The sequence below is a fragment of the Barbus barbus genome, assembly GCF_936440315.1.
Source record: "Barbus barbus genome assembly, chromosome: 42".
Taxonomy (NCBI): Eukaryota; Metazoa; Chordata; class Actinopteri; order Cypriniformes; family Cyprinidae; genus Barbus; species Barbus barbus.
In genome coordinates this window covers 20584184-20598726 of record NC_136720.1, presented here as the reverse complement: position 1 = coordinate 20598726, position 14543 = coordinate 20584184, and the positions used below count along the sequence as shown (strand labels likewise).

At 38.3% G+C, this 14543-nt stretch overlaps 2 protein-coding genes across 2 annotated transcripts in view; one reads left to right on the top strand and one right to left on the bottom strand.

The window, feature by feature from the left end:
* The window catches only part of LOC306861798 (SLIT-ROBO Rho GTPase-activating protein 1-like), a 40721-nt gene extending 35348 nt beyond the window's left edge, over positions 1-5373 (top strand). Inside the window, exons 21-23 of the mRNA XM_079404280.1 lie at positions 25-159; positions 235-592; positions 3186-5373. Of these exons, the coding sequence (XP_079260406.1) occupies positions 25-159; positions 235-592; positions 3186-3602 (910 nt within the window). The 3' untranslated portion in view covers positions 3603-5373. The remainder of the gene's footprint in view (positions 1-24; positions 160-234; positions 593-3185) is intronic.
* A 1012-nt stretch (positions 5374-6385) lies between these two features.
* Positions 6386-14543, bottom strand: part of LOC306861494 (KICSTOR subunit 2) — a 100172-nt gene continuing 92014 nt past the window's right edge. Inside the window, exons 2-3 of the mRNA XM_079403765.1 lie at positions 10562-10850; positions 6386-8168 (exon numbers count right to left, since the gene is read on the bottom strand). Of these exons, the coding sequence (XP_079259891.1) occupies positions 7349-8168; positions 10562-10850 (1109 nt within the window). The 3' untranslated portion in view covers positions 6386-7348. The remainder of the gene's footprint in view (positions 8169-10561; positions 10851-14543) is intronic.

The following is a 14543-nucleotide window of genomic DNA, read 5'->3' as shown; positions in this document are numbered from 1 at the left end:
GAGCTTCTGAATGATATATTTCAGGGACGAGGCCATGTCAGACACTCTAAGCCAGAAAACAGACAGTGAGGCCAGCACTACACCTTCAGATGAAGTGAGCTCCAGACGGTCGCTGACGTCTCCTACTGAACCAAGAATCCCTGAGACCTTCATCAGCCGGTGAGCACACACACTCTGGCCTTCAGTCTCCTAGTCACGTGTTTCACTTTATTAATTCCTCCTTTCTCTCTTCAGACACCGGAAGCGGACGGAAGCCCTCCTGCGCCGTGTCCCTGGTCGCTTAAGCGACGGTCACTGCCACGGCAATGGGCTGGAACGTAGCTCTCCTCCTGTAACGGTGACGGTAACAGGGCATTTCAGCCCGCGGGAGCTGCTGCGTGGGAACAGCTGTGTAGACAGTCCTGAGCACCACGGACGCACGGGACACAACACCACCTCCAACGGCAATGTCACTGCCAACATCAGCCGCCACGAGTCCCTGCGCAGGGACAGAGAGCGGGAGAGTCCTCCAATACGCCAGTCACCATCCGCACTGCATTGTGGGATACCTATTCAGCGCTCCCAGACGCTGAACCCGCACACAATGGCACAGGTTTGTTATAAACAGACATGTAAATGGGCAAATCTCACAAAAACATGTTCCTGACATTTAAAAGGAAAGAAAATATAATTGTTTAATAATACGTGTAATAAATGTATAGTTGGTTTATATTAATGTTAGAAAAGGCTTAGAATTTTTTTTTAAATATTGATCAAATGAATAATCAATTAACAATAATAAAAATAAAAAACTATTACATTTAGTATTTATATCATATATATATATATATATATATATATATATATATATATTGATCACCCTGTGATTTTGCAAGTTATCTTGGAAATGCACCTATGCTGAAAATTGTAGACCCCTCCATGATTTCTAAGTAAGATAACTTGCAAAATCACAGGGTGATCAAATACTTATTGACCTCACTGTATGTATATGTGTGTATGTATATATATATATATATATATATATATATATGTGTATGTGTGTGTGTATGTGTATGTGTATGTGTATATGTATATATATGTGTATATGATATATATATATATATATATATATATATATATATATATATACATACACACACACACACACACACACACACACACACACACTCACCTAAAGGATTATTAGGAACACCATACTAATACTGTGTTTGACCCCCTTTCGCCTTCAGAACTGCCTTAATTCTACGTGGCATTGATTCAACAAGGTGCTGAAAGCATTCTTTAGAAATGTTGGCCCATATTGATAGGATAGCATCTTGCAGTTGATGGAGATTTGTGGGATGCACATCCAGGGCACGAAGCTCCCGTTCCACCACATCCCAAAGATGCTCTATTGGGTTGAGATCTGGTGACTGTGGGGGCCATTTTAGTACAGTGAACTCATTGTCATGTTCAAGAAACCAATTTGAAATGATTCGAGCTTTGTGACATGGTGCATTATCCTGCTGGAAGTAGCCATCAGAGGATGGGTACATGGTGGTCATAAAGGGATGGACACGGTCAGAAACAATGCTCAGGTAGGCCGTGGCATTTAAACGATGCCCAATTGGCACTAAGGGGCCTAAAGTGTGCCAAGAAAACATCCCCCACACCATTACACCACCACCACCAGCCTGCACAGTGGTAACAAGGCATGATGGATCCGTGTTCTCATTCTGTTTACGCCAAATTCTGACTCTACCATCTGAATGTCTCAACAGAAATCGAGACTCATCAGACCAGGCAACATTTTTCCAGTCTTCAACCGTCCAATTTTGGTGAGCTCGTGCAAATTGTAGCCTCTTTTTCCTATTTGTAGTGGAGATGAGTGGTACCCGGTGGGGTCTTCTGCTGTTGTAGCCCATCCGCCTCAAGGTTGTGCGTGTTGTGGCTTCACAAATGCTTTGCTGCATACCTCGGTTGTAACGAGGGGTTATTTCAGTCAAAGTTGCTCTTCTATCAGCTTGAATCAGTCGGCCCATTCTCCTCTGACCTCTAGCATCAACAAGGCATTTTCGCCCACAGGACTGCCGCATACTGGGTGTTTTTCCCTTTTCACACCATTCTTTGTAAACCCTAGAAATGGTTGTGCGTGAAAATCCCAGTAACTGAGCAGATTGTGAAATACTCAGACCGGCCCGTCTGGCACCAACAACCATGCCACGCTCAAAATTGCTTAAACCACCTTTCTTTCCCATTCTGACATTCAGTTTGGAGTTCAGGAGATTGTCTTGACCAGGACCACACCCCTAAATGCATTGAAGCAACTGCCATGTGATTGGTTGATTAGATAATTGCATTAATGAGAAATTGAACAGGTGTTCCTAATAATCCTTTAGGTGAGTGTATGTGTATATATATGTATATATATGTGTATATATATGTATGTATATGTATGTATGTATATATATATGTATATGTATATGTATACATATACATATACACACACTCTGTTCATTTAGCTGACGCTTTTATCCAAAGCAACTTACAATTGCTATATATGTCAGAGGTCGCACGCCTCTGGAGCAACGAGGGGTTAAGTGTCTTGCTCAGGGACACATTGGTGTCTCACAGTGGATTCGAACCCGGGTCTCTCACACCAAAGGCATGTGTCCACTACGCCATCACCACCCCGTATTCAATTTGTATTTTATTGTTTTTTACTTTAATTTTATAATTTTCATTAAATTGATAATCGTCGAATTACCAGTATAAATGGTGATGCGTTGTTAGTTATTATAATAGCTATGTATAATTTTTTCATGTTTAGATTTCAGATTTTTATTAAATGTATAATCGGTTTATATTTTATTCATTTTTGTAAAAAAAGTTCAATTTTCTAAAATATTTAAATAAAATTAATAATCAGTAAATTATCAATATAATCATTTTAAATATTTTAGATATTATTAGAATTTATATTAAATTTATATAGTATATACTGAAAAAAAATGAGGGACTCTAAAAATATAGGATTTATTTTCTCTATCCAAAATACAATTTCTTACTTGTTTTCTTTAAATTTGCTGTCCATTACGACCCAGAAATGTCCATGACTGGTTTTGTGAGATTTGCACACATCCGCACTCATGCATGCTCAAATAACGCAACGTGTCGTGTTAGTAATACCTGCTCTCTCTCTCCAGGATTTAGAGGAAACCATGAGTTTGGCCTTGAATGAGCTGCGTGAGCTGGAAAGGCAGAACGGGAAAAGCGCGGCTCCTGACCTGGTGCTGGACACCCTGGAGCAGGTGAAGAGCAGCCCATTCTGCCCATCCGGCTCCACCCCCTCCAGTTTGTCCAGCCCGTCAGATTCCCCGAGCCCCCTCAGCCCTATCAGCCCCCTTCCTCCTCTCCCTCCACTGCCTGGCCCTTCGTCCCGGCGCTCCAACGACCCCGTTGCCACCTTCAAACCTGTGGCCTCGCCCCGCATGGGCGTGACGCTCCGCCCACCTGCTTTGCGGCCCAAACCGGCCATTCTCCCCAAAGCCAACCCTCCGCCTTCCCAGCAGCCCCAGAATCCGCCTTCGAGTTTCAGCGGCGACAAATCCGGCACTATGTAAGCCAATGGGTCCAACCGAAGGAAACAGGGTTTAAGACTCAATGACTGCTCGAAGAACAGGGTTAATCTCTTAATAATGCCATGATTGTACGGCCGATAGCTAGTTTACGCGCAGAAAGGTCTGATAGCGTTAGTCTACGATATTATATCCATAAATGTGTTGTCAGGGTGGTGTGTGTGTGTGTGTGTGTGTGTGTATAAGTGAATAGGACTTTACCGTGTCTGTGTGTAGATACATTTATGAGGAATACGTTCAGAGACAGCGGAGAGAGACTGTCTGTACAGGATGTACCGTTGTTGTTTTTTTGGGAAATGTTCCATTGAGTCAGTGCAATGTATTTTGAGTGCTTTGATTTGTTAGGCCTTACTACCACAAGAGGGATTTGTCGAAAATGCGTTTTAATAAGTTGCTGCTGCTTTTTTGATGCTTCGATTCGAGTTACAGGACTCCCGGTGCCTCTTGGGAAAATAGTTATTTCACTTGTTGGAATTTGATGGGGAATGTAATTGTTTTTTTTTTCGTTCACTTAGCCTTTCCCGCAAGGCGACTGGATAACACCGAATGTATTCCATGAATGTTCCACTGTTTTTCCTGGTTTCACTCGAAAAATACCACACTAAGCCTTGATCACCAGATAAACCTCCCCCTTTACCGTGGAAACCAAACCCTGAAGCCTGATTGGACGACGTGGGAAGGACACGACCATAACATTCCGAGGGCAAAAAAAAAAGACATTCCGGGGAGGATTGCGAAAAAAAATGACATACGTTTGTGCAAATAGGCCACGCCCTCCCTCGGGTCGTTCAAATACAATTTCCACTGCTGCTCCACTGACGGACGACAACGGTGTTCTATCCTCAATTTTCAACGTCCCCTGTGCTTCCAGTGTACGTGTGTTTGTACCATATCATCAACGGCAGACTCTTTGGAGCACAATAACCATACATGGCTCTCCTGTGTGTGGTGTGGCTGTGTGGGGGTTATTGCATGATAAAATGCGCTTAGAGTAGTTCGGAGTACTAGATGATGGATAATTCATGCTTGTACATGACAACTTAAGTGTTTGAGTGTGTGTGTGAGTGAAAGAGAGTTAGTGCACTGCACTTGTAAACCAGATTGTGTGGGTTTGTGTGTGTAAGAGTGTGAGTGTGTGATCGAGGGTGTTTAGTCCCGTGTGTAAATATGCATGAAGGTGAGGTGAGTAGTTTTACGACCGAACGACCTTGGTTCACTTTTTTTATACACTAACGATGATTGTTTTTCCACTTTTTTTTGACTGCTGCTCTTACGTTTTTCTACCTGTTCTATTTTTTTACCTTCATTTCTTACTGGTGCTCTTTCATACGACCGCGTCCGCTTGTTACCATATCCGACGCCCACTTTTTTGTCCTTTTCCAAGCGATCTGAGATATCGCCCCACCCTCCCACACAAACACACACACACACACACACACACACACACACACTGTGTTCACATGAAAGTGCCTTTCAGGATGCATGTTGAATGCAGGAGCCTGGTCTGCCAAGGGTGTGTGCTCCCGTCGCTCTCTGAAGAGTCGTTCCCCAAGTTAAATAATGATAATAATAATGCTAGAGCTCTTTCCAGATATTTAATAACCTGAACGAATAATAAATATGTACATTTAATCCATTGTGATGTCGCACTTTCATGTATAGGACTGTATTGGCATGTAGCATTAAATCATGTTCCAGTGCATTTTAAAATGTTTAAACTGAATGTCTTTTAAATAAAGGAAAGTTGATATCTCTCAAAATGGTGCGCTGTACTTTTTTGTTGATTATATTTCAGTTTAGTGATGGAACGGCTCATACTAAAACTAAACGGTGAGTAGAAAGCATTGTACATGTGATTTAAAGACACAGTACACCCAAAATAAAAAAATAGTAGTCATTACCTCATTATAATATAGCAAACCGATCTTCTATAGAACACAAAACATGGATTTGTTAATGATTTTTGGAGTACTGTCCCTTTAAATGTTAAAATCCCTCTGCCTGGGTCCATGTTTTGTACTCATGTACACTAATAACTATGCTCTTATTTCAGTCTTGCCGTTAAAAATTTCTGCCTTTAAGCAAAGAATCATTTCCCATCATGCACCTTAACTTGGCTGATTCTAAAGTGGAGGTAAAATGATAGATTATTATTTAGTCATTTAGCAGACGCTTTTATCCAAAGCGACTTACAAATGAGGACAACAGAAGCAATCAATTGTAGTATTAAAACAACTAAAAACAGATCCAAAACTAAAAGCTAAAACTTTATAAATACTACCTATACACATTTTAAAAATGACAAGTGCATACAACAAAATTTAAAAACTTAACATTTAAATGAAAAGATGTTTTGCAAGCCTGTTTTCTCTGTCTTGAGTTATGGGTATAAAACTATAAATCTTTAATGTTTTATTTCTATTAATCTTCATCCATTTTTCAAGTGCAAGCTGGTACATCCTTTCTGCTGTCCTTCAGTACAGACGTCAACTCTCATGTACAGCTGTGACCTATGCATTTCATTGGGTTGCAGTGAACCATAACAAGAAAATAATCACAGTTTGTATCACTGAAATAAAATTTTAAAATCACATTTTAATGCTTAGTTTTTTGTTTTTGAAAATTTGCACTGAATTACCAGTATGGTCATGGGTTTTCCAGACTGTAAAACACTATAAAAAGCACAGAATGTTTGAAACGAAAATGCTATACTTTTCTGTTCTGGTCTACACTATCATTTAAAAGTTTGGGATCAGTACAACTTTTTAAAAAGAAATGTATATTTTTATATCTTTAAAGTGACAGTAAAGACATTTGTTACAAAACATTTCTATTTCAAATAAACATTCTTTTTTTCTTGCTATTATTCATCAAAGAATCCCAAACAAAATGTATCCGTTTAAAAAAAAAAATAAAAAAAAATTGGTTTCTTGAGCACTAAATCAGCATATTAGAATGATTTCAGAGGGATCATGTGACCCGGAGGACTGGAGCAATTATACTGAAAATTCAGCTTTGATCACAGAAATAAGCTATTTTAAACTCTAATATTTCACAATATTACTGTTTTACGGGATTTTGATGAAATATGCAAACAGTACTATATATCACATTAAATGACAATTGAAATATTTGAGAAGACTCTTGGAATCATTAAGAATTTGAAACGGCAATTCAGTAGATACAATTTTGTTAGTCACTGCAAACCCAAGAAATACGTGCAATTCAAAAAGGTTATTTTATTCATAACTATAATTGTATTCCCTAAGAGAAAGAAGTCAGTACAGTATGATAGACTATTCCAAACTTTATTGCACAAGTGAAAATGTACACAATGGTCAAAACGTTAAAACCAAAGGCTATTAAAATGTTACACAGCAAATTAACAATAAAAGGGGAAGTTGAACTCTTTGCAGTGGGTCCCTTTCGCATTAGATAAAGCAATTGCTAAGCAGGAACACAAGCTAAAAGAACTCATTTGTGATGCATAAAAAAAAACACGACAAACAGCTGTGATATTCGTCTTTGGTCTGAAAGTGTTTGAATCATGAAGCTTTTGGACCTCTTTAATAGTCATTCAAAGGGATAAGGATAAAATGGATTACATTCAACAATATTTCAGCAACGCAGTGAATAAAAGAGCAACAGCAACTCATATCAAGGTAAACATCCTTTTAAAATAAACTACATTTATGGTGAAAAAAAGTCTATATTGATAAATATAAAGAAGTTCAACCCTTGGAGCCCGGTTTGAGTGTAGTGAAGGGTTTGGTGTTCCTCAGCGATCCCGTCAGCTCCTGCAGGAATGCCACGATGTTGGAGTCCCTCTCTGACTTCCTCCCGTCGAAGATCACCACTACGGTGAAGTGCGGTTCAGGCCGTGTGAGGAAGTAGGTGCTCTGGACTTTATCATCATAAAAGTGGACCACCTTATCAAGAGCGTTGAGTTCCGCTGAGCGGTCGCTCATGATCATGATGACATTGGGCCAATGCGTGACCGGCCTTTCTCCGCTGGGAAGCGACACAACGGCTGGAAACTGGTCCACACCTTTGGGAGCTTCACGGTAGGAGTGCGGATGGTGGTATCCGTGACCCTGGAAGCTCTCAGAGCCACGGTTGTCGAAGACCAAAGAGACGTTCGAAGCATCGTGCTTGCGAATGAAGGCTGAGATCTTACCGAAGTAATCTAGGGAGGTCCGAGCTGTCAGGGTTTTCATTTCGGACTGCAACGTTTGGCGGCTCAGAGCCTCGTGGAAGTAGAAGCTGAACTTGGCTAGGAGCGTCGCTTGAAGGCGCTGGAGCCACAGGTAGAGGTGCGGTGGCTGCACAGCCTTCTGGGATTGGCCTCCGAAAAGGTGTTTCCTGGTTTCTCGCTGCCGTTCGAATACCTGACCCCACCCCTGAAGTTTGGAATGGGCACCGTGCAGGTTGACCAGAGATGGCAGGAAATGCCACTCGGAGATCTGCGCCTGGCATCGCAGCAGCTGCGTCAACACATCCACCTCCACCTGGAAGCTGCTCTCGAGACGGCTCAGGATTGGATGGTGGAATCTAAAAGAAACAAAATGCCACAAAATTAGGGTTGCGCAGTATATTGAAATGGTTTAATGCAATAATCAAATCACAAAGGTTAATTGCGTAATGCAATTTTTTTCCTAAGTTGGTTCTTGTAAAAATTTCCCAAGTGTATTTTTTTTTCAAAATTGTTCAACTCTAAAAGGATGGTGCACACTCAAAAAAAGTGTAAAAAAAAAAAAAAAAAAAAGTAAAAAGTCATTTTTTTCAGATATGTAAAATCCTTTTAAATGCAGATGCACTCCTGAGCAAAAATCAACCAACTTATTCTCAAATTAGAATTTTTTTCTCCAAATAAAGCTATTAAAATCATCTTGAGTAAATTCCTGTATTTTCATAATTTTACACTTATCACAATATACATTGCAGAAAAACTAAATATGGCAATGTTTTTTTTTAAATTGTGCAGCCCTACGTGAAATGGGACTCTGATATCAATATGAGACAATATAAGATGGTGGACGATTGTCAACATCTCTGTAATCCTGCAATCTGTGTGTCCCGTTTGTGTTTGAGCGAGCGACGTCGCACCAGCTTGTTCTCTTTGCTCATTAGTGCCGGAGAAAGTCATGAATACTGCAGGGCGGCATAGAGCTCATTACTTCTCCTGTATTCAGCAGCAGCGTGAAAACTCTTCACCCCTGACTGATCATTAATTACATGTCTTAGCAGGCAGCCGGAAAGAGAGCACGAGGAAATGATAGAGAGAGAAAGAAAAGTCAGCTTCTTCATAAAAAAGGCTGACAGAAGAGTACTTTCTATCGCAGTTTAATTCAGAGATAACCCGGGCGCTATGAGAACATCTTCACACAGCAACCAATAGTGAGAGATTAGGGGCGGGGCTATCTGTTTAACCAGCCATTGGAAGATGGGTGTTTGAGGAAACCTGTTTGGAAATAATGATTTTTGCAACACAAATTTCACATTCAAAGCATTTTCTTTGTAGGCCAGCAGACATTTGATAGAGTTCACAGCTGATTTCTCAAGGTCAACTTCTGCAGACCCTCTGTAGTGTCACACTGCTGGCAAAGACCAAATCTCTGCTGAGCACTTGGCTGACAGATGAACTGATCAGATAACATTTGTGAGATGACTCAATGTTTGGCATTCTTCCTTCCTTCCATCTCTCTCTCTCTCTCTCTTCCTTTAGTGAAGTGCAGAGTTCACCTTGAGCAGTCAGTGGGAGCACTCGGCTTCAGATGTCATTAACCAGGTGCTGGGCTCACATACTGCTTTATACATCACTTGCCCTCACACTATAAAACGATTTCTGCTAGAACAAGCTTGTCATTTAACGGGCTATTTAAGTAGTATTTCCACTTACATCTCTTTTTCAAGATACTGTATTTTAAAGATCATTTCGTGAAATCCAAATGAGCTTTAACAGATCTTTATTAGAAAGGGCTTATACAATATTTTTCAAACTTGTTCAATGAACTGTAATCGGTTATTGCACATGCGCTTCAGCGCTTGTATTTATCACTGTGCTTATGTCAGTATATATTACTATAATCTGAGCTGAGCTGAATGAGAGAAAGAGAGATGCAGAGCAGAGTGTATGCCAAGCAGTGTGACGCGAGGAACAGGATTTAGAACCACTGCTTCAGAACATTAATTTTGAAACTTGTGAATCCATAAGAATTGTTAGAAGACAGAATCGCGATTCATAAAGTATATGAATAGATTTTTATGCACACCCCTAGTTTTCTTCCTCTTCTCTAAAGCAGCGCAGCATGGCCTCGCCCCCTTAGTTGCATGCTCCCAGGGGCGGGGTTTATGATGTCACTAACCCAGAATTATGTTGTTGTCCCTTACCAGTCGTTTGCTGTAGGCGATGCTATGCTAATTCTGTAAAAGACTATTTCTCCCTTTGCATTGAATTTCGTAACTTTGCAGATGTTGTTTATGCTCACACAGCTGCATTACACACTAAAACAAGTTAAAAAGGTGAAATATTATATGACCCCTTTTAAAAAATACAACACACACACACACACACACACATATATACATACACATATATATATATATATATATATATATATATATACACTTTTTTTTTTTAAATGCACCTCAATTTTATCCATTTTTATTTTTCTATTCCACTTGTATTGGGTGTAAAAACAAATTGTTAAAATAAATGCTAATAAATAAGGGGTGAGTCTGAGCAAGGTGAGCCACAGCTCCCTCTGCTGGTATGGATAACACACAACACCACAGAGACTTTCGCAACACACTCAAAGAATGATCCTCATAATCTAAAACCATTCTTAGGCCATTTCAGTAATATACAAAACAACCGTTGTTTTTAATAATTGTTGCTCATTGTAATGATTCTAAAACAAGTCAATGAAGCATGTGTTTCTCACCTGGAACTGTACTTCTGCAGAATGCTCTCCAGCGTGCTCACGAGCTCCTCAGAGTTCACAGTCTTCTGGCTGCCCAGAGAATGCATCTTCTCGTAGAAGTCTGCGATCTCCATCCTGGCCTGCGTGAAGTGACACAGCTGCTCGGACAAATGGGGCAGGAGATCTTCCAGGTTAGGAGTGCAGCCTCCAGATGTGTGGCGGCCCATGGAGACCACCTTCTTCAGTTCGTTGTTCAGGGACGTATAAATAGTCCTGATAGAATCCTTGCGGCTGAAAAATGACTGACCACCTGCATGACACATTAATGTGAAGGCATTAAAACAATAGCAATGCAGGAGGCACCTCAGTCTGAAAATTAAATCAATAACAGAACACACAGATGGCGATGAATTATGTATGACCACATGGCACCATCTGCTGTATTTAAATTGTTATATTATCCTGTCATACACTGTTAAAAAAACCCATTAGATTAGCTTGGTACATGTACAGTATCATCCAGTGTTTGTTTGTTTTTTGGACCTGGACCAGGGTAATACCACGTTTTTGGCATATTTGACACATGACATTACCATGGTACATATAAAAGAAAAAAAAGGGAAAGGGAAGTGGTGTGTGGCCAAGTATGGTGACCCATAATCGGAATTTGTGCTCTGCTTTTAACCCATCCAAGTGTACACTCAGTAGTGAACATACACCCGGAGTAGTGGGCAGCCAATTATGCTGCGCCCGGGGATAGTATGGTAATACTAATATATATATATATATATATATATATATATATATATATATTTTTTTTTTTTTTTTCTTATAAAGCCATGCCATTATTATGGCACATCAAAAAAGCATAGTATTATCCTGACCGAGGTCCAAAAACAACATCTTACCATGATTTGTTACTGAATTATTAGCATAATCACAAAGTGTTACCATTTAATACCTGTGGAAGCTGATTTCCATCACATAAGAAAAAAATAATGCTCTGGTAAATCAAGTTTTATATAGTCAAATTGAATCAGTTGAGTTTTACATTTAAAAAAAAAAATCACATTTATGAGATACTATGTCATAATCATGACAAATCACATTAAAATTATAATTAAAATTATGTATTATGACAAAGTCACGATCGTGACAAAGTGAAATTTGAGAGAAGTGGAAAAATTCTAAGTCATAAGTGAACGTTATAATTAAGACAAATAATTATTGACTTTAAATGTGACCCTGGACCACAAAAACCAGTCATAAGGGTCAATTTATTGAAATTGAGATTTATACATCATCTGAAAGCTAAATAAATAATCTTTCAAAATAAAAAATAAATATAGCTGCGAGCAGCGATGACGGGCCCAAGCCGTCAGCATACGCCACCCCGGTGGCATCGATAAAACGGTGCCCAGCGAGCACAAGCATCACAGTAACCCTCTGGCAGTTTGGTTTTAAGGGATACGGCAATTAAAGGGTTAATCCAAACCATCAACTCTGTGAAACACACACACACAGAACAACATATAAAACTTTAAATTCTATGAAAATATATTTTTCATTGGTAGTTGATGTTAGTTAATGCATTTACTAATGCTAACAAATGAGAAATTATTATAGTTACCAAAGGTTTTAATGATTTATAAGCATTTTTTAATGATTTATTTTTCCATTAACTAAAATGAATAATTTTTTCTAACACAAATGAATAAAGTAAAAAATATATTGTTAATATTTAATGTTATTTGTGAATTAACCAATGTTAAAAAACAACATTATTTAACTGTTGTTAATTTACATCATTAATAAATATATACCATTTAATGTTGAAATCAATGTTTTAATGTTTAAAATCAATTCCAAAATGTGTTAATATATTAAATTTTAAAGTTTTATCTTTTGAACATGACTATTTTTCTAATATTAAAAATATTATGTTCATTGTTAGCTCATTGTAAGTTCATACTATCAATGAAGAATTAACATGCTTTAAAAAATATATTTTTCATTGTTAGTTCATGTTAATTAATGCATTCCCTACTGTTAACAAATGAGACTCAATTATAAAGTGTTATCAAAACCTTTAATGCTTTAAGCATTTTTTAAGGATTTTATTGAGAAGTTTAAACAGACTCTCTCTCTCTCTCTCTCTCTCTCTCTCTCTCTCTCTCTCTCTCTCCCCCTCCACACTCACTGAACTCACACAGTCAGTCACTCACCCAGTCACCTACCGCACACATTAGAAGCACAGTGACAGGATATCTCTGATAAGTTTTAAAATTTTCTTCTCGCCATAGTGTACTGTAAATTCATGGAATTAATCACATATCCTCAGACTGTCTTGTTCTGTGTTTGGTGTGAATTTGTGGTTTCTGCTTGGAGGTGTATGAATTTGTTTACAGCCCGTTTTGAAAAAAAAAAACACATAAAAAAAAAAAAGCCGACTTCCTGTTGGTCGTAGCTAATGTCTGTAAATTAGAAAGTTGTCCGGCTTAATGTGAACAATTTATGTACCAAGTTTGGTGTCTGTAGCTATCATTATATATATATAATCATTAATAATTATATTCCATTTAATGTTGATCAATATTAATTCCAAAATGTGTTAATATATTATTAAATTTTAAAGTTTCTCTTTTGAACATGACTATTTTTCTAACATTAAAAATATTTTGTTCATTGTTAGTTCATTGTAAGTTCATACTATCAATGAAGAATTAACATGCTGTAAAAAATTATATTTTTCATTGTTAGTTCATGTTAATTAATGCATTCCCTACTGTTAACAATTGAGACTTAATTATAAAGTGTTATGAAAACCTTTAATGCTTTATAAGCATTTTTTAAAGATTTAAAAAAAACAGACCCTCTCTCTCTTTCTCTCTCTCACCCAGCTCCTCAATCCACACAGTCACTCACACAGTCACTCACACCCCACCCCCACCCCCTCACTCAGCTGCAGGCTGACAGGGAACTCTCACTCATAGAAGCATTGTAACAACTGTCTGATAGTTTTTAAATTTTCTCCTCTGCATAGTGTATTGTAAATTCATGAAATTAATCACATATCCTCAGACTGTATTGTTCTGTGTATGTAATTTTTTATGAAGTGTTTGGAAGCTGCTCTTAAAAGATAAAAAAAAAAAAAAAATCTCTTTTTTACTGTAACTTTAATAAATTGCCATTAAATCATCGTTCAAGATATCCTAAATCCGTCCGCAATTTAGCATCTTCAGTATTTTGGCATCATGAGAAAAAATGTTTGGTGTGATTTACGTGTTTCTGCTTTGAGGAGTATGAATTTGTTTACAGCCCGTTTTAAAAAAAAACCCACATTAAAATAAATATAGCCGACGTCCTGTTGGTCGTAGCTAATGACTGTAAATTAGAAAGTTGTCCGGATTAATAAGAACAATTTATGTACCGAGTTTGGTGTCTGTAGCTAAAACTAACCCCCCCATTTTTGACAAAAGGTGGCGCTATAGAGTGCCTCTTCCACGCCCGTTTATGAGGTTTTTCCAGTGTCTAACTATCATTAAAATGGATATGTGTGTTGAGTTTCATGACATTCTAAACATGTTATCTGCCTCAAAATCACCAGAAACGAATTTTCAACTTTGACACGTTGCCATGGCAACATAATTTTAGATATCAATATTCCCTTCACAGTTTTACATCGGCCGTGTTTTGACATTATTCTGGTGAAGTTTGAAGCAAATCGAGTAAAAATAAGATGCTGAATTCAAATAATTTTGAAAACGACACACTTCCTGCAGCCAGTTGGTGGCGCTATAACTTTCAGTCATAATAGTCACATCTATCCGATCGGCATCATACAACGAACAAACCACTGGAGTTTGATCAACATCATACAATGTATGTGGACGTTATTAGGCATTTCCTGGGTCTCATTTTTCGCCATAACTTCATCGCCTCGCCACGGGCAAACCGTTCGACATATCAAAAATATCTTCGCAATTTAGCGTCCCCAATGTCT